The sequence below is a fragment of the Osmerus eperlanus genome, chromosome 11 (genome assembly GCF_963692335.1).
Source record: "Osmerus eperlanus chromosome 11, fOsmEpe2.1, whole genome shotgun sequence".
Taxonomy (NCBI): Eukaryota; Metazoa; Chordata; class Actinopteri; order Osmeriformes; family Osmeridae; genus Osmerus; species Osmerus eperlanus.
In genome coordinates, this window is record NC_085028.1 from 1,482,594 (window position 1) to 1,510,243 (window position 27,650).

At 41.9% G+C, this 27,650-nt stretch overlaps 1 protein-coding gene across 1 annotated transcript in view; it reads right to left on the reverse strand.

Moving 5' to 3' along the window:
• Window positions 1-27,650, reverse strand: part of veph1 (ventricular zone expressed PH domain-containing 1) — a 287,496-nt gene that overhangs the window by 214,607 nt on the left and 45,239 nt on the right. Inside the window, exons 4-5 of the mRNA XM_062473404.1 lie at window positions 15,683-15,846; window positions 11,151-11,360 (exon numbers count right to left, since the gene is read on the reverse strand). Of these exons, the coding sequence (XP_062329388.1) occupies window positions 11,151-11,360; window positions 15,683-15,846 (374 nt within the window). The remainder of the gene's footprint in view (window positions 1-11,150; window positions 11,361-15,682; window positions 15,847-27,650) is intronic.

Sequence of the window (27,650 nt, forward strand, 5' to 3'; positions counted from 1 at the left end):
CCTGTATCGGCTCTACTGCTGTATGTTTCATTCCATCAACACATTGAATCCTACTAAGAAAGCCGAGTAAACGCACTCAATGGTAGGCTACATCTGCTACTGCTATTACTATCCCAACTATAATTTCAGCTGTTAAAACGATAATATTCTTGTTCCGACTAGCTACCCTACTTCTTCTGTTTAACAGTTCAGCTTTCAGCTTCTCCCGCATTGTAGGCTATTTTAGCTCTTAGCTTTGTTAAGATGATGCAGATGATGCAGTTCAGCTTCCACACTGCCTCTTTTGTGTCACTCACACATTTTTGAAATTCATTTCAGCTTGCGGGTATTTTCTCATTTCTCACTTTTATACTTTTTAAAATATAAAGGTTTTTGAGCAAATTATTCTCCCTTTAAAAGTAATGGTAAATCCTTTCAAATCATTGTTGGAATGCTGCTCCAGCCCCTTTCAAAAATACCTTTCGGTTGCTTTGAAGCTTCAGCTTATAACTTTCGACTACATTTTCACTATTTTCAGCTTTTTTAGCATGGTCAGCTATCCCCATTCAGGTTTTCAGCATTGTCACTGCTGTTTCGCAGGAACAGCCGTTTCTAGTTATAAATTAAGTATTGCTAATCTTAAACGAGCAAACCCCGCTACAGCAGGAACAGCCGTTTCTAGTTATATCAACTTCTTAGTTCTTCCGCCGTTTTTTGGCCTTTAACTCGTTCTGCATACTTTAACCGATTCCTACAACTTTTGTATCAAAACGTTCAGCTCCTTCAGGAGATGATGGCTATGACTTTTGGTATTTCTCACTTTTATACTTTTTAAGACATTAAGGTTTTTGTGCAAATTATTCTCCCATTAAAAGTAATGGTAAATCCTTTCAAATCATTAAAAAGCTTCCTCCTCTTTCAAACGTAACTACTTCAGCTTACTTTCAGCTAGAGACACCATTCAACCTTTAAAATGTTCACAAGACATTCAGCTATTCCCAAATGATTCAGCTTTTTCAAATGTTCAGCCAATTTTGAATTATGACAGTTTGAAATACATTAAAATGTTTGCTCCTTCTTGATTTTTATGAATGAGCAGCAAGCAGAGTGGCACACTCTGCTGGCTGCTCTTTTTCTGATATTCAACTAATTTGTCAAACAAATTCCTCTAACGTTCATATAGTTTAACTTACAGAAACAAGTTATACCTTAAAATGTAGGAAACATTGTCCTCTTTCAGCCAATGTAACTACTAAAGAGCTCACATTTACAGATTTTCAGCTATGAGCCTTGAAGCGAGAGCAGCCTTTCAAATTCTCTCACTAACTTCAATGGAGAGGTGAGTAAAATCAGTCAGAGAAAGCAAGAAGGAACAAGATTTTGAAACTGCCGATAGAGTCGTATTTCTGACCGCACAGACATATAAAGGACATCTCTGGTTTCGGCAGAGTCTTGGGTCTCGGAAAATATCCTTATATTTTGGATTGGACGTATAGTTTTGCGTCTAGGTCAACTTGTTTGAGGTGTGGATGCTAGGTAAATGTTCGTTTTTCTCTCTGCCTAGCTCGTTAGCTATCACAGCTGCGCCATCACCGTGGCAACCAAACAAACAAGCACCAGGAAAGCAAAAGGAACACGTTTTTGAAACTGCAGGTAGAGTCGTATTTCTGACTGCACAGATAAAGAATATCTCTGGTTTCGGCAGAGTCTTGGGTCTCGGAAAATATCCTTATATTTGGGATTGGACGTACAGTTTTGCGTCTAGGTTATCTTGTTTGAGGTGTGGATTCTAGCTACATTTCTCTTATTCTCTGCACTCAGCGCGTTAGCAATCATAGCTGCTCCATCGCCGTGGCAACCAAACAAACACGCACCAGGAAAGCAGAAGGAACACGTTTTTGAAACTGCAGGTAGAGTCGTATTTCTGACTACACATACATATAAAGAATATCTCTGGTTTCGGCAGAGTCTTGGGTCTCGGAAAATATCATTAGATTTTGGATTGGACGTACAGTTTTGCGTCTAGATTATCTTGTTTGAGGTGTGGATTGTAGCTACATTTCTCTTATTCTGTGCCCTCACCGCGTTAGCAATCATAGCTGCACCATCACCGTAACGACAGACAAGCACCACTCAGTCTCTCACACAGGTGATTGGTACATTTACTTGGACCATGAGAAACACGATTACTAGCAATTGTCGGTTTATACCAATAATACGATTACTCCGTTTACATGTGTAATTAGTTATGCGATTACTCAATAAACGCGTCTACATGATTCTTTTTTATTAATCGTTGTATGCTCCACGGACAAAACTTGCACCATCATCCTTCTGCAACAAAGTGTCGCCGTGTCTTCCTGTATCGGCCCTACTGCTGTATGTTTCATTCCATCAACACATTGAATACTACTAAGAAAGCCGAGTAAACGCACTCAATGGTAGGCTACATCTGCTACTGCTATTACTATCCCAACTATAATTTAATCTGTTAAAACGATAATATTCTTGTTACGACTAGCTAGCCTACTTCTTCTTCTGTTTAACAGTTCAGCTTTCAGCTTCTCCCACATTGTAGGCTATTTTAGCTCTTAGCTTTGTTAAGATGATGCAGTTCAGCTTCCACACTGCCTCTTTTGTGTCACTCACACATTTTTGAAATTCATTTCAGCTTGCGGGTATTTTCTCATTTCTCACTTTTATACTTTTTAAAATATAAAGGTTTTTGAGCAAATTATTCTCCCTTTAAAAGTAATGGTAAATCCTTTCAAATCATTGTTGGAATGCTGCTCCAGCCCCTTTCAAAAATACCTTTCGGTTGCTTTGACGCTTCAGCTTATAACTTTCTACTAAATTTTCACTATTTTCAGCTTTTTTAGCATGGTCAGCTATCCCCATTCAGGTTTTCAGCATTCTCACTGCTGTTTCGCAGGAACAGCCTTTTCTAGTTCTTTTTGCCCCCCTAAAACTCAGTCAATATTTGGCCTACATAGACAACCTAGGTGTCAAAAGTTTCGTCTTGGTAGCGATTGAGTTGCTTCTATTGGGATTTACGTTCCGTTGCATGGTTTAAGTGGAAATTAAGTTTTTGTGGCGAAAAGTGAAGCTAACGGTGGCTAACTTGCTAGCCACAGTCAATGACGCTACTTACGTCACTAACGTCACGAAAACTTGCGTGACTACCTCTAGCAGAACATTAGTTTAGCAGCTCGTTAACTTCTGGGAGATAGCTAAGCTACTGCTTTACTGCAAGGCAGCTGCAGAAACGCCACAAGCAAAGAGGCCAGGGTGATAACTATTTACTAATTTTACTTTGTGATATGACACACAATTGTGACGTGTAATGTACAATATAAGCTGATTTTATTAAGGAAGTACATCTACTTTCGGAAACAGTCTACTATGTCACTGAAGTATTAGCATCATGACATTAGCCTGACATTAGCCTACTACAGTGGTCTATGATGCATCTGTTTTCAATCGTTAAAATAAACATTCCTCACAAATACATTTTCGTTGTAGGATTTATTATGACATTACATTACAAGTAAACGATTTGTGGGTGAAATTATCATTACCTGTGGTTTCAAACTTGTGTTGCTCACTGAAACGCTGTACAGTAGCCTACGCGAGACACTACAAAAACATTACACAGCTGTAGGAAGTCAAACGGCGACAGAACATGTTCGGCACTCCCCTTACTTAAACCAAAAGTCTATCTAACTATTAACCTTAATTTCATTGCCACAGCCTAAACTTTGTCAATCTGTTCATGAAAATAATTAATTTCAGCCTAAACCGTACAACGGAACGTTAAATCAAATTCAACCAACGCAATCGCTACCAAGACGAACACAGCAGTAGTCTAGTACTGTACCATAGTAGTACAATTTACCGGGGCAGCTTCTCCACACAGGGCTATATCGCACTTGGCGTTGTTACTAACAATGATCGCTACCAGTGAGCTTTTTATGAAAGCGATTTTCCACTAAATAAATGTCAAGCTTATTTACGTTTTTGGGGGCATACTTTCAGTTAGCAGATGGTACTGTTTGAATTGCGATTCCATCTTCTACTGCCCGGTAACGTCGTACAATAATCTTCAAAGGGGGTTCTTTATTCATGAATGAATGCAATATGAGTAGGCTAAATTCCTTAAAATATCACGAGAAGGGAAAAACTTAAAAGGACGTTTAAGTCATAGAGATTAGGTCAATTTTTACACCGGTCTGCCAAATGTATTCGTTTTGATTCAACGATGAGGCTGCCTCTTGCGGGTGAAATGAGAAGACATCTATTTCATTCTACACTTAACTCGTATTTTGAGTTGTAAATGAGCAGCAAAAAAAAGATGCTTTTAAATCTATGTAATTTTTATAAATAATAAGTAGGCCCTATGCATTTTTATATAAAATATACAGAAATATAAAAAAAAATGTTGTAAAAATGTCATTAAAAAACGGACCCCTGTGCAACCGACGCAAGCAAGCACACCCTACAATTTCCCAAGAAATTGTACCCTCTCTAGTTTTGAATGCATTTGTTTAGATAGAAAATACTTAACTTCTAAAGGAAGGGAGATGTGTTGATTGGATCTGATAGGTCACGGGACAAGTGACATAGGAGAGTCTAGGGGGTAGACCTGTAGACCGGAGATGAGTGACCACATGTGTTAAGATGGTTATTGAATAAAGAGTTATAACACTGTTATTGAGTAAAGAGTACCAGAACTAAACATGCTGCTGCGCCCGGTTTATAATAAGGAACAAACATAACAACTCCGAATTTGAAGATTTTATCAGAACGCCAGGGAACTCCTCAAAGTCTGCAAAATCCAAGAAAGAGGGCTGGCAAAAAGTAGCAGACCAAATTAAATGTAGATGAGTGACCACGCGTTTTATCGCTTATTACAGTAAGCTAGGCCTATGTTTTTTTTTATTTTTTTCATACTTTCATATTTTCATTTATCATCTTTAATGTCATATGATGTGGTTTCAACAAATGTATTATGTAAATGACACCCTCACAAAAAAAGATAGGCTATCCTCTCAAAAAGTATAGGCTAGCATACTGTATCGCGCTGTGCTTAAGGAGCCTATCTATCACGCAATGAGCAATTAATTCGGTTTCATGTTAAATTCTGCTAATTATTCTTGCACCTTCTGCAACAGGTTCCTGTAGTAAAAACGGACAAGACATGTCTGTGACAGACTTCCTGTATCACCTCTGCTTGTAAAGCCTCAATCTAATCGTGTTTACATAAAATAAACCTGCTCGGGAGCAGGTTTATTTTATGTTGCTATGACAGCAAGTCGATGAGCTTCGAAGAACCGAACAATCCAAGATAATGACAAATCGTCAACAATCAAATCCAGCTAACTGAGTAACATTTAGTCATTTAGCAGACGCTCTTATCCAGAGCGACTTACAGTAAGTACAGGGACATTCTCCCCGAGGCAAGTAGGGTGAAGTGCCTTGCCCAAGGACACAACGTCATTTTGCACAGCCGGGAATCAAACTGGCAACCTTCAAATTACTAGCCCGATTCCCTAACCGCTCAGCCACCTGACTCCCGAGTTAGCGACGTACGGAGAACTGGACTGAACACAAATTTCCTGCGAGACACCAACCGATTTAGTCCATTGCCTCCAATCACTCCACGCAAAACCCCCAAACCTTTCTGCTTCATCAGTGTTAGTGTGTCTTTGTGTATAATTATGTCAGTGTAACCTCCTTTGTGTGTTTGTGTTGCGCCCCTGCAAAGGGGAATTATAGAAAACAGACAACGGACACGATGTACAGTAGCTTTGTCAAGTCCAATGTCGCAATGGATTTTTATGCATTTCAACTTGAAATATTACATCTAATGAAAGCATTACTTGATACCAACATGAAATGAGTGAAACAAAGATGTTTCGGGAACGTGACAACTGTAGGTTACCTCCGTTCAACACAGCTTCACGCGACTTAGCAAGCAAGTAGGCTAAAATACAACTTAACTTTTCATGTCTGACAAATTAAAATACTTAAACTGTGACACCAACCGACAATTCAAGGTGCATATTCATTTCAGTATCAAACATACAAGTCAAAACACATCCCAACCTCCATTCATACATGCAAAGGGGAATTATAGAAAACAGACAACGGACACGATGTAGCTTGGTCAAGTACAATGTCGCAATGGGCGAACGTAAGCTACATGCTGACTATCCTACAGGCATAACGATGCATTAGCAATCAAACTGATACAAAACAGAAAACAAATGGAAACCTTAGGAAATTAAGAAAGATTGCAAAAATGTAATTTCAAATGCATCAAATCTTATAGGTAAATTACCTTTAACTTTTTGAACACAAATGATCTTCCTTTAACATATTTACATTTTGATCTTATTTACTTTAGCTAAAGGTCAAAGCAATTGATTACCAAACTCCAGCATATCCTAACATCGATTTCAGCGTCTATCGCCATTACATTTGCATGTCAATTGTTTCCTAGCAGAAGAAGCATAGTGATGCACCAGTGGTAAGCCAAAGCCTTTTAAAATAAAGTAACCATTTGTTCCCGTTATGGTTCTCTCTCTTTTTTTCATCCTTGTGTTTGTTCTGCTCCTCTTGGCTGCTCTAATTACAGTCCAGCACACTGATCTGGCTGCCCCCTCCTCGGACCTGGCACACAGGCTCCAGGACTCTGCTAACAAGACCCATGGTAGAGGAACAGAACGCTGTGTGTGTGTGTGTGTAATGCTCCATATTCTGTTCTCTGACCGAATCTGTGGAAATCTGGGCAATGTTTGGAAGCATAAAAGGCTACCGTGGTCACCTTGTCTTTGCAGCCCACTCTGCATTGTCAAAGTTTGGACACTGTGGGGGGAAGGTGGATGGCAGGAGGCACATTCTGTTGTCAATGGCATGAGATTTGGAAAGGAATTATTGGCTGAGACCTAAAACAGGACAGTGTGTCTTTGTGTGTATGCATGCATGCATGTTTCTGTAAAGGGGATCCTAGGATCGGCCGAATCCCAATTCTCTGTCTTACCCCTAGCCCTTAGTTTACCCCTAGCCCTTGTCCCTCAAAACTGAGGGGTTAGGTCTAGGGGTGAAAACATACCCCTATAAAATGAGACACCACTTGGTTATGGTTACGTATATCGATGTCTCCAAGTAGTGTTATGTACTGATATCAAATGAAATTTGCTGCTAATGGAGTTTAGTTAAAACTGTAGACATGCATGGAGTCCATTCAAGGCTAGTCAGAGAAATGCGGGACTGTTGTGCAAATCAGCAATGTAACGTTAGTGTAACGCAGAGCCAACAGAAACCATGGTACTACGCACTCTTCTCCTACCCCCGACAAGAAAGGAGAAGCTTCAAAGTTTATGGCCCAGCATGGGGTCAGAACGGTAGGCCACATGGCCCACGCTATCAAACAAAGGATTCTGAGGAAGAACTAACTTTCCTGGATTTATAAAACATTCCCCAAGGACTACATGGCACATGGACACTATTTCAATGACAGTAGTTGATGTGTTATAATGTGTGCTTTGCCATTTGTTTAGAATGTTGTTTAATTGATGTTTGATTATAACTTTAAATCCAAATAATTGTATCATACTAACAAAACCATGAATGTTGTATTGTTATATTTTGAAGTATAAGCAATATATGGACATTTGAAATAACTGAACTCAAAGTTACCAACCATTTCACACCTATACGCTAACCTCAGGACGACGCCCAGTTGGAGTAACTGACCAATCAAAGAGTTCACCTTCAAAAGGATACCCCCCTTTCGCTTGGATTATAAAAACCCACGACGAACAATCACACCCGCTTTTTCGTAGGAGTTAAACTGTCAGTTAACACGTCATTCCTAACCTATTCCTCAAATTAAGCAAATTCACTGGACTACCCTGAACTTTGACGAAAAATTCCCTTGCTCTATCTGTTGGACGTTGACAACGGACTTATCGACTCTTCTTTTTCAAACCAATAAAAGTAACCGTGATTGCTACATTGGCATGTTGTGATTTAATTTGTCTGTTTGATTTAGTTTACAAATGATTTTACCTAACTTTTGTTAGGACTAATTTCCAAAGACTGTCCACCATTGTTCTAAAGAAGCCTCTCTCCCTTCCCCCTCCCCATGCGCTCTCCACAAGCCATTGTGTATTCCGCTCTCATTATAGTATAGACTAGGCCCTACTATATACTGTTAAACTCAAGACTAACCCATAACTTCTCTGGTATTTGTTCATTATAATGTCATTTTCTTAAATAAATCATTGTGTATAATACTTGCGTTATCCCTCATGTTATCTGATCTGCTCTACTTTCATAGAATTCATTACTTTAAGATTAGACTGACTATTACGAAGGCTATTATTAAATAAGGTTAAATAAGGTTTCCTCAGTCCCTTTATACAAATTATGAGGTGGTGCCCACCAGAACTATATACTTTATTATAAATTAAGTATTGCTAATCTTATTGAGCAACCCCCGCTACATTAGTGTAGCAAACTAGCAATTTAAAAAAACATTTCAATTAAGAACATGGTTGCAAATATATATGTACAGGACTGTGTTGAGCACAAAACAAGACTGTCGTAATCTTTAAATCAAGTATTTAAGCCGAAAATATTACATTTATGGGACTCTGGATGATATGGCCGCCATTGTTGCCGGTTGCGCAGTATTCACATACCCCTTGGTTTCAAGTAAGCTCCCGAAAACACTAGGTTTTATTGGGATAGCCCTTACTCTCACGTGAACGCGCAAAACTAAGGGGTAGGGATAAGACAGAGAATTGGGATTCGGCCTCGTCTCAGGCACACAAAGTCAGAACCTAATTCTTTTCTCTCCCAAATTTCCCTCAATTGTCATTAACCATACTTAAATGGCCACTTTAAGGGAGAGAGACTGGGACCCCTCATACTGTCCTGCTGTTTTCTCTCTCTCACTATCCATCTCCTCCGCCCTCCCCCCCCCCCCCCCCCCATCATCCTCAGTGACAGGACCCAGGTTATGAAAGAGAGGAAGGAAAAGCTGAGAAGAGAAGAGGTTTTCAGCAATGAACTGGAGATGGCTGTTCTCTCTGTCTTGATTAACCTGTGTGTGCCATGGTTGCTGCCCCAGCTCTACCTGGTCAAGGCCTAGTAAACACGGAGCTGACCATGAACTCTGCGCTGCGTGAGGGGAGAGAACCATGGATCAACGCCAATGTGTGTGTGTGCACAAATTCATTAATGTCTGTTAAAACCTGTCTGTGTCATTGTGTGTCTGTGTGAGTGAGTCTGTGCAAGTGTGTGTGTGTTGTGGTAACCAGTGAGCTCACTCAGGCTTTGACCTCGTATACAGACTCACCAGGGTGAGTGAATGAGACAACCCTAGAAAACTGCTCAGTCTGTCGGCAAACAGTGTTCACACCCAACAGCACGCTCCAGTTACTCTACTAATTACACTCTAGCAGGGAGTATTTTGGTGGGGTAGTTTTCAGAGCAGTTTCAACGTGTGACAAGTACTCCCTTTCCATGCTCTTCTACCTTGTTAGCAAAGTCACAGAAGTACACAGATAAATATAATGAAGAGAATTCTCTGCACACTGTGTTGCACAATATCCTTATAAAGTAACCTGATGTTGTGTAATTCATGCTGACGTATGGAGGACAGAGAGTATGCATGAGGTAATGGTGTACAGGACAGTTCCAAGTGCATCTTGGTCTGTATAGTCCATACAGTAGGTGCTGTCCAATGCAGCTGTTAGTGGCTGTAGCCATACCCAGAAAGGCTACTGCTCTGGTGTTTAATGGAGAGTTAAATGAGTGTGTGTGGTGGACCAGTGCTGGGTCAGTGTGTATCAGTGAAATTAATCTTATCCTAGGTAGAAACTATTACAGCACACTCAGGCCTCCTCACATTGCAGTGTTGTGTTGGTGTACAGGGACAAGAGCAGAGGGGAAAGGACACAGCCCTGAGGATATCCGGTGCTGATTGACCGGGAGTCAGAGACTTGTGTTCCCAGCTTGACGCACTGCTTCCTGTCAGACAGGAAGTCTGTGATCCACCTGCAGGTGGAGTCGGGCACGTTCAGCTGGGAGAGCTTGTCCTGAAGCAGGGCGGGGATGATGGTGTTGAAGGCAGAGTTGAAATCCACAAACAGGGTCCTGGCGTAGGATGCTGGGGAGTCCAGGTGCTGTAGGGTGAAGTGGAGGGCCATGTTAACTGCGTCATCCACAGACCTGTTGGCTCTGTAGGCAAACTGCAGGGGGTCTGTGATGGATTTGAGGTGTGCCAGCACCAGGCGCCCAAAAGACTTCAATACCACAGAGGTCATGGCGACGGCGTCTGTAGTCATTAAGTCCTGTTGGCCTTGGCTTTTTGGGCACAGGGATGATGGTGGAGGACTTGAGACAGGCTGGTACATGGCATGTCTCCAGGGAGGTGTTAAAGATGTTGGTAAACACCGGAGACAGCTGGTCAGCGCAGTGCTTGAGGGTGGCAGGAGACAGAGTCCGGTTTCTGTTAACTTCACCCTCCTGAATGGAGAGACTCGTCACTGTAGAGCGGGGGAGGGGGGAAGCCTCATGGGTGGGACGGGGTAGTTCAGGACAGTCCAATTGTCTTTCAAATCTACAGTAGAACTCATTTAGGTTGTTGGCCAGGCGGGAGTCGTTTGTAGAGTGGGGGGCTCTGGGCTTGTAGTTGGTGATCTGCCTGAGCCCTCTCCAGACTAAGTTCAGCCTGTTGATCTGTGTGTTGTTTTTCCAGATTAAATGTCTGTTCTTGGTCTTGGATTTTGTTAAATACATTTCGAAATAAATGCGACTTATAGTCCAGTGCGATTTATATGTTTTTTTCCTCTTCATGACGCATTTTTTGACTGATACTCCGGAGCAACTGATAGTCCAGAAAATACGGTAAGTCAAACTGACACAGTGAGTTCCAACGTCTGAGTCAACACCACAGTCCTGCCCACAAGAGGATGGGTAGATAGAGAGGATAGAAACACAGCAAAGGGATAGAGGGAATGGGGAGAGGAAGAATGGAGAGCAACAGCCCAAGGAGAAAGGGGAAAGGAAGGAAAAAGAAGAGAGAAAATATGATAGTAACAGTGTGTCTTTGTGAGTTTGTAACTGTGTATGTGTGTGTGTGTGTGTTAGAGTATTACCTCATTAATAATGCCAACTGCTCTATGGATCTTGGCCACGTGACTGAGGAAGCTGGGGGACTGTTGTCCCACAATCCTCAGGGTGGGCAGGAAGCTGACCAAGGAGGAGGGGCTGGCCTGTGACACATCTACGAGCATGCAGAGCACGGCCTCGTTCAGAGATGGGTCGCTTAGGTAACCAACTAGGACAGGAACATGGGGGCTTAGTATCTGGAATATGAAAGAACAAAATATTACTAGAAAGTGCATTTCCTGCAGAAAACATGTTGGAATGCTGAAAGTTGAAATAAATAAATAAATAAGCTTTTATCCATCCCCCATCTCCGCTGACCCCGCTCAGCAACTGCAGGGATGCGGGGGGCCTAATAACCAGGCCCAAACGTAATACGCAAAAAATAAAAAATCTGCGGTTATTCAGACTGAAAATCTGCGTAAATCTGCGGAATTCCACTAGCCTTCCTGTTCTTATGTCGGAGCGACCGAAGATGTTCCACAACAGTTTGATGCCGAATATGGTCGATTGAAGGTTGACAGACTTTGCAAAAAAGTATTGATCCATCCTCATAAAGATCACCTGAAAACTACCTGTCCCTGTCTCTTGCTTTAATTTTGTTTGATAAGTGTTTTGTTTTCAATTCTTTGCATTTTTGGCTAAAGTTTTTAATATTAGAGACGTAATATGAGTTGAGAAGTTTATTTACATTTTGCCTCAGACCAATGTGTTCTATTTGAAAATCCACAGGTTTTCGTCTGAATTCCGATAAGTATCACCCTATTTGTATCCTAATCCACCTATGAACATATTCATACCTAGCATGTGTTTCTTCAGCATTCCCGTTAATTACACCACTCGCAGACGTAGACGTAGATATGTCACAAAGTATACACGGCCCACTTCTAACCTTAGCTACTTATCCAGATCTTCTCCACCTGCCCTCTCTCTTTCTATAGGCTCTGGAACTGCCATTCTGCTGTGAACAAGGCAGACTTCATCCCGGCGTTTGCATCCCATGTTTCTCTTCACGCCCTTGCGCTGACAGAGACATGGATCCGCCCAGAGAACACTGCAACTCCAGCTGCTCTCTCGGTCAACCACTCGTTCTCTCACTCACCCCGCTCAACCGGGCGAGGTGGTGGGACAGGTTTGCTTCTTTCCCCACATATCAAATACACTTCCACCCCATTCTCTGTCACTGCCAAATCATTTGAACACCATTAGGTGATTCTAACTGATCCTATCAAAGCATTCTTAGTTGTCCTCCGCTTAGCCATCTGCCCCCTTCACAATGTATGCTTCATGTTTTGGCTGCCCGCAATGTTTGGGGCTATCTCGTTGTTATGCTCAGTGACCTATGCACTTTTGTAAAGATCTCTCTTAGAAGTTGCTTTGGATGAAAGCGTCTGCTAAATGCATAAATTTAAATGGCGCAGCTGTGATCGTTAACGAGCTGATCAAAGAGCAGAAAGAATAACATAAATTGACCTAGAATCCACACCTCAAACAAGTTAACCTAGACGCAAAACTATACGTCCAATCCAAAATATAAGGATTTTTTCAGAGACCCAAGACTCTGCCGAACCAGAGATATCCTTTATAGTAATAAAGGCTAGTAATCTGAAGGTTGCCAGTTCGATTCCCGGCAGTGCCAATTGACGTTGTGTCCTTGGGCAAGGCACTTCACCCTACTTGCTTCAGGGGAATGTCCCTGTACTTACTGTAAGTCGCTCTGGATAAGAGCGTCTGCTAAATGACTAAATGTAAATGTCTGTGCGGTCAGAAATACGACTCTACCGGCAGTTTCAAAAACTTGTACTTTCTGCTTTCTCTGAGAAATTTGTCACCAGATTTGCATTGGTCTCTATGGGGCGAGAGTTGGACTTTGTCTCGCTCTCGTGGGGCTCTGAACAAATGTGTAAGTCTGTTGGATTCCACAGACAACTTTCTATGACCAGCACAAAATGTTTATTGATCCAAAAATGAAACATGAAGAGTGAAAATTGTGGCAATGCTGGCAAACTAGAAATATTTTTTGAATCAGATTCTGAAGCTCCACTCTAGCATTTCAGTCCGCACTCTAGGCTCTCACATACACACCCATGTAAATCTCAGAAACGGTCTGAAAAACCCATGAAACATAATCAGTGATATTGAAAAAAGTTGAATAGATATAAAAAAAAAAAATGTTGAGGGTTTTGTCAACATTTTAAAGTTTAAATGGTGGCTGTAGCTGAAAGATTGAGGAAGAAGAAGGATTTGAAGTTTAACAGGATTTGAAAAAAAAACTTAATTCAAGTATAAGAGGTAGAAAGTCGAAAAGTCATAGCTGGAAAACCCTGAAACTGCTGAATTATTTGATAGCTGAAAATTTGAAGGAGCTGACAGTTGCGACGGAATAAATATAATAATAATAATATAGCTGCAAGCAGCAATGCGGGTTCCTACGCAAAATATATACAAAAATAAAAAGTCTTATACAAATTTACATTGTAGAAGATCAAGAGTTGGACAACAAGAGAGCAAAACTACTTCATTTTGGCCCAACAACATCAGGCTGAATGGAGATTCGAACTCGAGCATGAGGTTGCAAGTCAGCCTCTCTATCCTCTCTGCTACACATCAACTGTTGACATTTTATGAATAGAAAGGGCATTAGCTTTGGTCAGCTTTGGGACAAAGTTTAAGCAGCTGTAATTCAGTCATCTTTTGACATTTCAAGGTGAAATTGCGCATGGTACTTCAGAATTATGTCATCCTGTTTAACTAAACAGATTATCAAAATTATGACAGGCCAAAAGACTGTGGCTGGATTTGAACCTGTGACCTTGCTCATTGCAGTGCACTGTCTTAGCCTAATGAGCTATTCTCAGTGTTGAGAATTTCTGTAGTCAGTTACTGTATGAAAAAAGTAAGCTGTTTCTCCTGTAGCATTGTTAGATTCGGCCAAAGTTTAAACAGCTGTAATTCAATCATATTTTGATATACCACGGTGAAATTGTTTATGGTACTTCAGAGTGATGTCATCTTGAACCCTACTAGGTTTGAAAAACCATTGGTCAAAATTACATTTGATTTATTGACACAAAGACATTGTGGCAATGTGTACATTTACATAAATACACCCCTTTCAGCCATTTTTCATTGCATGTCTTATTCCTAATCACCCTATAGAAAAACATGTATTCTACAAATATGTAACACATTTCAAGTTGATTGGATCTATGGTTCATGAGCAGAATTGTTTTGGAGGTTGTACCAAATTTGGACAGTACAGCAAAATCTATCATGGCGGACCTTATGGGTCCTAGAGGCTTTTTTGTTCCCCATGAGAAATAAGGCATGTATACCAATTTACAGGCATTTTGGAGTAATTGGGGAAATCACGTAGACATTGGGCGTGGCTTATAGCGCCACCTAGGGGTGTACATGGGCCATTAGCGGTCTGGAAGTAGTGAGTGACCTGTTGTATCATTGGGCCAAATTGTAAAAAATCAGGTCAAGGACTTTTTGAGCTATTGAGCCATTTCACAGAGAAGAAGAAAAATAAGAATACTGACAAAAACAATAGGTTTCCTCCTACTGGAGGCACTGTAACTGGTTCTCTTCACAAACGACTCCATCACATGACCACCAAAAACTCCATAGCAACCGGGCACCCTGGTGACACTTCTCGGTGTGTCACGGGTTCTCCAGACGGATGTAGCCTGAGGTTGGGAGTTCAGTCAGATGGGACTGAAAGGTCAAGCTGTGAGACTGACTGGCTAAACTCAATCCCTGTTACTTCCAGTTCATTATGTGTGCTGGGAAGACCTGCCCGGACTAGAACCAGTCACAATAGCCTCCGTTGTTGTCTCTCTCTTTGAAACAGCCTGAGTTCCGTCTCTGTAATGCTTTTCCTCGCACCAAAAACACATCTGTACTTCCTGTGCTTCCCGTTTCTGACTCTTTCCTTCGTCTGTCTTTCTATTGCTGTCTTTATTTGTTTCATGTTACACTGAAACACAGTGGATAAGAGGCATACACACAAACGCTTTGGACGTAGAAGTATCTGACTGTATCTGTGAGTGTGTGTAAGGAGAAGTGAGAATGTTAATAAGTGTGTGCTGATTCATTTAACTGTGTGTGCACTGCTAGTGTTCTGTATGAGTACAGGGTTGCCCAATCTGTCAGACAGTTTCCTCAGTTTGAGTATAAGAGTGTGTGTGTGTGTGTGTGTGTGTGTGAGAGAGAGGGTATGTGTGTGTTTGTAAGTTTGTGTGTGACCTGATGTCTCGCTGACTGCTCTACCGTCATCAAAGCAGCCATTTCTGATGACTTGGTTTGTTTTCTCTCTATGTGAGTGAGAACGTAGAACATAGGTTGAACAAATGTACACGTTGTGCTCTCTGTTCCACACTCCCCAAGTCTCTGGAGTGCCATATAGCATTACCACATTTCTTGTGAGTAATGTATTTTCCGAATGTTTTCTGACAACGTGCAATGTTCCTGGGTTTTTACGCTGTTCCTGACACATCAGTTACACACACACACTCACGAGAGGATGTTGCTCAGCGACCATCTGGATCAGTCTCAACAGGTGTTTTTGCTCGGGGGACTCCAGCTGTGACATCATGGCGGTCAGGTTGCCCAGGTGACGGTGGATGGCGTCTGGCTGTTTGGGGTAGACTGACGGCAGCACACGTAAAAGCATGTGGTTACCTACGCAAAAGAGAAGAAATTAGGTAAGGTAGGTTTGCTTGTGAGTTTTAGGTCTTCCAAAGATACATCATTGGAATTTATGACTTTATTGGGTGTGCTTTGTCTTCGGCAAAGGCACAACCTTTGTTCTCTCACATATATATTATTGGGTGTGCTTTGCCTTCGGCAAAGGCACAACCTTTGTTCTCTCACATATATCTTATTATTATTATTATTTTCCCACCCCTAAGGATCAGTCAATATTTGGACTACATAGAAAACGGCGGTGTCAAAATGTTCGTCTTGGTCTCGATTGCGTTGCTTCTATTGGGATTTACGTTCCGTTGCACGGTTTAGGCTGAACTTAAGTTTTTGTGGCAAAAAGTGCCTTTTGTCAACAAAGGGTATCAGTGCTAGCCTACGTCACAGCGTCAGCGCACGTTAGCAACGACGCATGGATACAACGTGCATAGATGTTGCACGATACAGCGAGTATCGTGCCGTGGTGTACTAACAGCATCATACATGTACATTTAAGCAAATCAAGACTTGCGTGTACAGTAAGTAATGTAACATTAAATAATGTATTAAACTCAAGTTTATGTGGTGCGTCGCTGGCTTCAGTGCCACAGCCTAAACTTTTGTAGAAACTTTATGTCAAAAGAAACATTCTCATTTCCGGCGCTTTCAAACAATCCCCTCACAGTTTGGCTAGCCACCACAACTAGCTTGCTCGTAGCAAACCTCTTTTGAAATAGCCAATTCTCCTTAAATAGATGTCATGGTTATTTACGTTTTTGGGGGCATATTTTCAGTAAGCAGATGGTACTGTTTGAATCGCAATTCCATCTGAAATACTGCCGGTGACAGCGTTGTTACAGTCGTTTGTTTAAAAGTTTTTTTTTTAAATGAATTACGCAATATGAGTAGGCTAAATGCTTGAAAAATTTCACTAGAAGAGAAAAACTTAAAGGGACGGACCCACCTGCAACCGACGCAAGCAAACACACCCTACAATTTCCCCAGAAATTGTACCCTCTCTAGTTCTTCTTTTCCCACCCCTAAAAAAACTTGAATCTTTGCACTACATAGACAACGTCGGTGTCAAAATGTTTGTCTTGGTCCCGATTGAGTTGCTTGTATTCGCGCGAACGTTCCGTTTGACGGTTTAGGCTTAAATTAAGTTTTTGTGGTAAAAAGTGCCTTCTGTCAACAAAGGGTACTCAGTGCTAGCTACGTCACAACGTCATTACACGTTAGCAACGACGCATGGATACAACGTGATAGAGACGTTCTAGCACGCAAGTTGGAGCTTCGATTATGAGTGAAAAATTCCACCCCCAAAAATTTAACTGCAATCTCGGATTTTTGATTTAGGTCGTGAAAGTCTTTGTAATTTGAGCGCGTGTACTGCAATCTCGGATTTTTGATTTAGGTCGTGAAAGTCTTTGTAATTTGAGCGAGTGCACTGCAATCTCGGATTTTTGATTTAGGTCGTGAAAGTCTTTGTAATTTGAGCAAGTGCGGGTCGCCGGTGAGACCGCCTAGTTTTAGGTGGCAGCCATGCTAGAAAGCGTCATAGTAGTATTTTCGTAATTTTATAGTTCGATCAATTTTACACTAAAAAACAGAATTAGGGAAATGTTATGACGATATGACTATTGTGAAGACAGCCAGGTGGTGAGATTTTAATGTAGGTTGCTGTAAAAACTTTTTGTTTGCTACGTGAGAGCCCCGTCAACCTCCATTGACGATTGCGGCGAGATTTTAATGTAGGTTGTAGTGATGGGGAGTTCGGATCATTTTACTGATTTGGTTCTGTGAATCTCGTTCAGTAAAATGAACAAATCTTTTTTCGAGTCATTCGTTCATTTCAACGGGGGGGGGGGGCTATCCGTCCACTGCAAACACGTATCATATTCTCATGTAGGTTAGTGCATGCACCAGCAGATACTATTTTAAAAGAGTTAAAATATGATACATTAAAATAATGCATCATGACAGTTGTATGTAGGGATGGGACGTATGGCACTGACGCATCGATGCTTGTGTCGCAAAACCAATACGCACAGTTTCGAAAAAGTGTTTTGGAGCTTGTATCAAATTACGAAACCACGTGATAGATGACGTTCAATGCTTCAAACGTCACAAACTGGTTCGAAGTTTTGCCGCTCTTCTGAACCAGAGCCATAGAAGGAACGAAGCCACCGCTTCTTGTTAAAGACAAATCTCACATTGCCAGAGAAGCAGCACCAGGCATCGCTCGAGTTTCTTCCATCAGTCATTATTATTTAGCCAAATCCGTATTGTAATAATTATAAATCCGTGCACTTGAGTGTTGTGTTATTTTATTGAAATGAAACGTAACATGATAGGACTAGGTAGGTCTATACAGTGCCCAGAAAACAAATGTTGATGATTCGTCAACATTGTCAACAGTAATAATAATTAGTAAAAATAAAGTCCCTCCAGTTCACAATAGGCCTACATATCACAAATGTTAAGAATAAGAAAAAATCTGTGTAATCTAGTTTAATTGATATAAAAACCGTATCGTATAAAGTCTGTCCACCCGCATCAACAGGTAACGGCTTTTTCGGTGGTGTAGCTGGTTAAAGCGTTGTATGACAACGTATTGATAATGCGAGGCTGGTTACCCGAGTTCGCGCCCCAGTGCAGGGAACCTCGGAAGATATTCTTTAACTTTTACTGTGAGAAAATGATATAATTCTAACGGCCTTCAGATGTATCACAACATTTTAATGTGTGAGCAATAATATCAGATAAAAATGAACACATGTAGCCTTAATTAAAATATTAAATAACGTAGGGTAGTCTAACGTCGGAGACAACCACTACGCCTCATTCAGCCAGTTTAAACGGCTGCTATATGACGCTGTTCATTTTCAATGCGCCGATAGTTCGGCTCTTTGGGCCGGCACAATCCGGAAGAAACCACCAAAGCTTCACAAGGCATCGTTCGCCCATCCCTAGTTGTATGATTTGGTCATTTATTATCACACTAGCATTTAATTATCACGGCAAACAATTACACTGCACTAACTGTAAGTGTAAATGTAAAGTGAAAATAACAAAACCAGTCAGTATGATGACTGGAGCGAATATCATTCACGTCTTACTAAAACAGCGGCCACGCGAAAGGGAATGAGGACACTGTTTCCTCTACTAAAAAATACAATGCGGGTCACGTGAAAAAAGGATCCAAAGAGAGAAGTCGTAGAAAGACCGAGTCGGGAAATGAACGAATCGTTCGTTTCCTCCAGTACAGAGCCTATGCAGGTCACGTGAAAAATGATCCAAAGACTCGTAGAAAGACCGAGTCGGGAAATGAACGAATCGTTCGTTTCCTCTAGCTACCACTACCGAGCCTATGCAGGTCACGTGAAAAATGATCCAAAGACTCGTAGAAAGACCGAGTCGGGAAATGAACGAATCGTTCGTTTCCTCTAGCTACCACTACAGAGTCTATGCAGGTCATGTGAAAAATGATCCAAAGACTTGTAGAAAGACCAAGTCGGGAAATGAACGAATCGTTCCCTCTAGCGTTTCCTCTAGCTACCACTACAGAGCCTATGCAGGTCATGTGAAAAATGATCCAAATACTCGTACCCGAAGACCGAGTCGGGAAATGAACGAATCATTTCTGTTTACTTGGACGAGCCTATGCAACAGTCCCGATGCGCGGCCACGAGAAAATGAACGAATCACTCTTTGAGAGGACTCGTTACTCACGAGTCCTTGTGTAACCCAATTCTTCAGGCCGCTAAGCCCCAGCAAAGTTTCTGCGTTGTGTTGTGTGGTTTGTGCCAGGGTACGTGAAAAGAACAGGGAAATCGGAGTCCAAATGGCGGTTGAGGCAGAGTAGACCTTTCCTCCTTTAATTCTTTTTGACATGAAAACAAAGTATCACTTTCGTCAGTTTCACAAAATAACCCCCAAATCAAATATAGAGAGGATAAACAAACTTTAGCTGCCTCTATTGGCGGTAACTGCTAGCTACTTGCCGAGTTAAACTAGCTAGTCACACTTTCGGCTGCTAGCACTGACAGCACTTTCATTAAACATCAAGTTGCGCTGCTACACCATCGGCTCAACCCTTTACACAACATTGCTAACAAGTGAACTAAACATATTCGTGGTACAAACCAACACATTTACAATCAAATAAATGTTCCAGTGTTACAGCGCTCTGGGCCAGAGCGCTGTAACACTGGAGGGGTGATTGACTGGGTTTTTTTGGTATTTCACACTGTTCCTTAAGGTCTCCGAATAGGGTATGTAACACTGGTTCGGTTGAAAATGGCCCGGGTGCTGTTCTATGACCCCTGATAGATCCTCTGAAATGTTCCCGGGAAAAAACACTAGCTTTTCTCCTTTTATGGTATGCTCATTAATATTTAGATGAGCTGCGCGCTGATTGGTTGGTTTTCAACCAAGTGAAGCTGGGGAGCAAAAACGCAACACGGCCAACAGCACTCACTGAAACACCGAAGGTGGAGACTTGAAATAAAAACGTGAATAAATCTATTGTGTCTACACAACACTGTTTTCAACAGATTGACTAGATATTTGAAATGATAACGTTAGTTGTTTCCACTTCTGTTGTCGAAGCAAACTGGATTGATTTAGGTGGGTAGAACGTTACAGCTTATAGCAACCAAACTATATCGTGATTCAACTCAGCTTCAGTTATCTAGCTCTAGACATCTTGCTGAAAAATAACCTGACAAAGATCTGGACAAACATGCATCATGAATTGTAGATTTACATAACAACACAGGTTATTTATTTGAATGAAACAGTCAGGAACATGAAACAACGTTAGCCCTGTTGCCAATAAACTAGGCTAAATCATCACACATTCTACCTATGCTCTTGCGTTAGCAAGCTAAACTAGTTTACATGCCTACAGTCTAGGTGTTTTCGCTATCTAGCTGTTCTTGCATTACTTGCAGATCAGCGTTAATAAAAAGCAGATGAGCTAGAGTCTAGCTAACATTGACTAGACGGGCATGGCTGATGTTTGTCTATACCGTAGCGTAGAATATCCCTGTGCAGTTCGACCCTCGACACATTTGCGCGAACCATTTCACCAAGGACGGTTTTGAAAACCTGGGACAGTGTAGCTAAAGCAGGATTTGCTATGAAGCTGTTGCTGAAAAGAGGTGCGTTCCGACCTTACGTTCATCACAACCGCAAGCTGTAGTATGATTTTGTCGGTAACAGTTGTTAGCAATCCTGTATCTATCACCTGCCTTTCTCCAGTTCTTTAAAATAGATAAGCTAGACAGGCGTTAGCAATAGGCCAGACTGCTATTTGTTTTCTGGCTATTTCTTCGGAAGCTTCCCTTCTAATGCCGACTACAGCTAGTCTAGCTAGAGTCATTTGCTAAGTAAAGTATGTTGATGTGTTTAGAAACGTATTTAGCATTCTACCTATGCTAGATACAGGAGACGTTAGCATTTCTAATAACTGTTACCGACAAAATCATACTGTAGCCTACTTACAGCTTACGGTTGCGATGAGCGTACGGTCGGAACAGCACATCTTTTCAGGTTCAGCTTCTTAGCAAATCCTGCTTGAAATTGTCCAAGGTTGTCAAAACTGTCTTGGGTGAAATGTTCAGAGCAAATGAATAATTGAGTGTCGAACTTCGCCGGGATCTTCTCATAGACAAACAGCAGCCATGCCTGTCGAATGTAAGGGCTCCTTGGGAAGACTTTGAGTGTTAGCCTTCCCTGTACAGCCTGGAACACAGCATTTACGACCGTGGTCCATTTTCAATATCCTCCTATTCAAAACGTTATTCTTTGTAATTGCTTAGAAGTAGCCTACACAGGGGGCTGGCCCCCCTCCCATTCAAACAGATTTCCATCCAACCAGAATCTGGTAGGGATAATCACAACCGTCCATCTGAGATGAAGTGGGTTTAGTACGATGACTGTACAGAGGAGTGCCATTGAGGGATTTTTGTAAACAACCAATGCAATTTCACTGCCGTGAAAGTGATTTTTGCAAACAACCAAGATGAAATCGGTTCTGTGATTGATTGCATCTATCCAAATCTATACAATTATATCCAGAGACATTTTGGTCTGTGTCTTTTAACCTTTTAAGGAGTGAGTTCTAAATATTACCGACGCTTCCACCAGTTATTTTTCCAAAACGGAAGCTAGCTAGCTTTAGTTAGCTTGCGTTACCTAGCAACCTAGCATAATACTCGTAGCAATGCTACTACCTGCTAGTGTTACTTGTTGGCCTCCTAATTGTAAATTTTGAAGCCATACTATAGCGTTTGTCATATAGTTTTTGTCTATCGGAAAATAGTCGGTTGGAATGTTCAGAATCACACGTGTGACGGTACTCTGTGGGGCCCGCTTTCGAACGATGACATATGTGTGACGCTACTCCTTAACGGGTTAATAACGCCCCTTGGAAATCGCAAATGAACTGAGAAGTTCCAGACTAATATGCATTTGTGAATTGGTCGGGCGATTCCAGGCTAGCATGTGGTGGCATCCTTACAAAATCGAGAGCGATGGAGCTTTACCGCAGCAAAGTTTTATGGGTAGAAATGACTGAAACATGGTGGTGATGAATGATGGTGAAGTGCGCCTGATTCTGTGTGCCAGCTAAACCGCTATGACTCAACAGCCTGTGTTTTCATGTTGTTTTTGCTCCTTTTATGTCCCTGATTGTGTCATGTTGGGTTGAATCAGGCTGCTATCTGGTTCAAACAATCAATCAGCTGAGACATCTGTAAGACAGATGGCCTTGCTCCTCTGGACAGGAGGGCAAAGGGATGGAGGATAGAGGGAGAGAGAGAAGGAGGCATGGAGAAAGAGAGACTCATGGAGGCCAGGGAAGAGAGGTTGGATGGGGAGCAAGTGGGAGGGTGAGAACAGATTAAGACAGATAATGCAGTTATATGTTCCAGTTTGTGATGAAATGTAAACCAATTGGTCCATCATCACATTCACTAACTACCATAGTTACTACCTGCCAATAAAGTTGATTAAATAGAGTTGACTTGATAGGAAGGAAACCTAAAGAGAGAGTGTGTGTGTGTCTGTGTATGGGAGGCAGAGGAAAATGTTCCCATACAAAGTGGTCTCTTCTGCCTCATATGGAAACAATTCCATTGTTCCTGTAAAGGTGATTATGAATGAAACCCAATCGACACGCACACACACATAGAAACATCCCAAAACAGACACAAAGTCACACTACTTTTTATAAAATGTTATGGAACACAATATTTCGCCATGCCTTCTCATTGGCCAGAAGGCAGATGGTGCCACAGTGATGAGAAATAATAAACACATGTTTGAAAACAAGAAATGTTGGTGGCCACGCCAGCCACACAGCAGTGGTGGAGCGACATGGTGAGAAGGTGAAGGAGGACTAGAGGGGTGGAGTCTTGACAAGAAACCAGGAACTTCTCATGGGAGCTTACAGTTCTATGGTAGGAGTGGGTGCATTGTACAACATGTGTATTACATGCTGAAAAAATACCCCTGGTACTCCAGTAAACCACCTAACATGCATTTACATCACATACCCATGGTAGACACTGCTTAGCAAAACCTCATTTTTGTGTGGATTTAGCACTAAACATTGGTCCAATGTCAGATGTATGTTTGTACATGATGTGGAAGAGATTTTTTTTTAAAGCCCTCAAAAAACACTGCCTTCTTATCTGGCCCTGTTCTTCAGATACCTGAGGCCTTTGACACATACACAAACAGATCAAAAACAGACCCCAAAAGCAAATAAGCCCTGGAAACCGAGGAGCAGGTTATCCCTGAAAACATTATTACAGGGCCTTTGATGTTCAAACTTGCCCTCCTGTTGCCTCAGTGCACACACACACACACAGTGGGAGGAATGAAGATTGCTGTGAGGAAAGCACCAATTCTGAAAAGGCAAATGATGAGAGAAAGGAGAGATAGAGGCGAGAGATGAGAGTTAGGCTCGTGAAAGTAAAAGTGAAGAATTAATTTATTTTTTACATTTTTTGCAGTGGAATGCCAGGATTCAAGAGTCAGTTGTATGTTGAGGGTAAATCTCATTGCAAGATGATGTATGGTCCACTAGTTTTGTCCTGTTGCACATATTTGCATGTTCACTCTATGTAAAGATGTGTAGGCCTGAAATACAGTAGTACTGTACTGAAATATAGTAGTCTCATGCATTTCTGTGTTGTTTTATGTTGCTCATCTACATCATGGCCCTGGAGGAATGCTGTTTTCTTTTCATTGTGTACTGATTGTTCATATTCATGATTGATAAATAAACACACTTGACTTGACCTGTGTTCACCCCTGAATGAACACTCTCTGCTGCCATGTCCTCAGGCACACATACACTGTAGCCATTTAGCGGCAGCTTCAACAGATACACATTAACACCAATCCCCAAGACAAAGACATAAATTAATTACATGCATATGCTCACACACACAATCAAACGTGCTGTGACCTGTACATCTGTAAGTCTGTTAAAGCCATTTTCAGCAGTCCAGTACAGACTCTTACTACACAAACCCAAAGTCCATGCACACACACATACACACACACTTGAGAATTTGTTTTTGGTTTTACGCTGCAGTTACTCTCTATATGTCCCTCTCATACACTCTTACTGTGTTCACGTCAGTGGAACTTCAGTCACTTACAGTCCACCAGGAAGTGAGCAATGTGCTACACCACAGTTGCTGAGACAGGACTATTGCACACATTTCACATTTCCCCAAAAACATCTCTGCAAGCAAAGGGATAACTTATTTTCAAATGTTGCTTTTTCAGGTATGGATTTGGGGCTTTCGAGGCGACTTCAAGGCAACTTTTATGCATTGAGCTAGTCTGCACTGAAGTATAAAGTGTTATTCTAAATGGGACCTTGTGTTCTGATGGGTCTGGCCATGGCACAGCGGAGCGCCAGTACAGCTGAGGGCGTCTGACCTTCATGCCACCATGGTGCTGCCGAGGCCCTCCTCGCTGACAGCACATCTAAACGCCGCCCACGCTGACCTTCTGTTCTTCGCTCAACAAAGACTACCTAAGAGATGCCTCCGGTAGGTGACATCCTGTTTTCCTCAACGTCAAGCATGCAGACCCACACTCGTGCAGTTCTGATGTAATCGCAGTCAATACCTTAGTCATTGTTAAAATGTAAATTGCTGAGCTCCGAAAGAACCCACGCCATGGTTTAGAACGCTTTCTATGTCAAACATTTGATAAAAGAGTAGTTTAAGGATTACAACATGCGTCAATAAGCTGCATCTGTATGTCCTACAATGCCATATATCAGACCTTTTCATGCTACACAAATCCCCAATGCCACTCTTGGGGGGAAAGCAGTAAAACCAGAGTTCTGGAGAACGGTCAAGATCCTTGCAAAAGAGCTGCTTGGGATTTCTGCAAGTTACGCGAGTACCGTAAATCCTCAAATAGTGTCCGGGGCTTTTATTTACATAGGCTGCACAGCGCACCGGCCTGTATTTGGGGCAGGCTTGTATTAGAGGCAGGCCTTTATTTCTTACTTACCGGTATCTTCTGTTATAGAATTGTATTATTTAAATAAAATAATGGGCATAATTACAGTAGGCTAATATCATTCATTGCATATGCGTTCAGCACTTCCTGCAACCATTTACCGATAGGCTACCGGTAGAATGAAACCGGTAGACCTATAGCTAATCAATTTTCTGGAGACTAACCATTTAGAAATTAATCAGTAATAAACCAGTGTCAGTCTTAAGATACATCGTTAATTGCAGATATTTTCCAATGTTCTCAATTACAATCAAGCAAGTCAAAAATTTCACTCTGCCAAAAAAAAAGTTTATCGCGTATAGCGCTTTATTTGCAGTGTCAACGTAACAATAAATATCTGGTCCTGTCAAAGGACAGCAATCACAGAACGAACAGGAGACAACCCAAATCCAGGACTTAGACTAGGTCTATCATATTACGCAACTACCAAATTCATCAGCAACATCTGAATGGGCATATAGCCATTAAGCTACGGTCAAATGGAGCAAACAAACTCCGAACTAAATGGACCTTGCAAAATAGGCCTACATCTAAACATAATACTTAGGTCTACATCCAAAGCTCACCAGTAATGAGGCAACATTTGTACAGCTATTCGGCGTCCCCCTCAACACCCTCTTCCCCATCCTCATCATCGAGAACAACAAGTTCATTATTAAGCAGCTCCTCTTCGTCGTTCTCCTCATCCTGGGCTACTTGCGTGCGGTTCTCCTCCCCCCGCTGCCGGAGCTGCGCCAGCGCATCCCTACCAGCGGCGCATGGCTGTCCCGCTTTGAAGCAATGGATGAGATCATCTTCACTCCCGTCATCTTTCAGTGTCAGTCCACAAACTTTGAAGGACTTTCGGATCATGTCCTTGTCCAGCTTCTCCCAGGCAGCGACTACCCAGTTCACGAGCAGGTGGCGGGCAGGGGCTCTCATGTTACCTCCAGCAGTATATTCTTTATCTGAGTCCCCGGCCATCCATAAATCATACGCCTCGTGTAGACTCTGCTTGAACGGCTGGTTCCACATAACATCTGGGGCTTGGATGTACTTAGTGCAGCCGCCAGGGATAACTGCAGTTGTGACATTATAGCCACATTTGAGTTCAGCCTTAGTGGCGGCGCTGATGTGGCATCGATATGCATCCCAGGCTAGGAGCCGTGGGGTGAAACTGAATTTCCCGACGACTGACTGTAGCCAGTCTGATGTCAGGCTGTCGTTCATCCAGCCATTCGCTGAAGTTGCAATCACAGCGCTTACTTTCTGTTGTTGCATTCGAGCCACTTCACGCACAGCCCCTTTGAAAACGATGTACGGCTTAAGTTTGGTACCATCGGCCTTGGCAGCCAGGATCACTGTGAGATGCCTCTTCTCATGCCCTGTAGTTTTTAAAGCCACGCTTTTGGCCCCTCGCTTATCCACCGTTGTGGACGACAGCATATCAAACCAGACTGCTGTTTCGTCCATGGCAATTATGTCTCTCTCCATAATATTTTTGGAGGCGATTACTTTTCCCACGTAGTCAATGTAGGAAACCAGCTTTTCAACCACCTGGTCTGGGTCTTTCTGAGACACCGTTGTACGTCTCCTTACTGAAAACCCATTGCGCTCCAGAAATCTCTGGAGCCAGCCCCTGCTTGCCACGAAGCTACAGTCTCCACTGTCCCTCACGGAGGGAAATATTTCCAAAGCTTTATTTTGTATCATCTTTCTAGTTACCCTAGAATTCCTATCGCGGACTGAAAAAATCCATTCGACCAGGCTGGTCTCCATATCCAGGCTAACCTTTTTCCTACCTCCACCTGCTAGTCGGGCTCTGTTCTTTTTGGTCGCATTGAATTCATTCTTCTGCTTCTTCCAATATCTAATTTGTTTTAGGTCTATATTAAACTCCTTCGCTGCCTTTTCTCCCGAATGTTCTTCTGCGAACTTTAAAACCTTCTCTTTGAATTGTATGTCGAATTTTCGCCTTGGCGCCATAGTGCACTGCTTTATTATCTCTTTGAAAAAAGTAGCCTAGCCAACTAAAACGTTAAAGATAAACAACAGTAGGCTACGATACGTGCATTTAGGCTAAACAATAACAAATTCGCCTAGTAGGCCTACGTGGTAAAATGTCTTTTTTTATTGGCAACAGTCCATGAAATTAGCCAATAACATTAAACATAAGGAGAACATGTATTTATGAAATATTACTTTAACATTTTATTTATTTTTTTACCCCCGGCCTGTATTTGGGGCCCGGCCTTTATTTGTCCGTA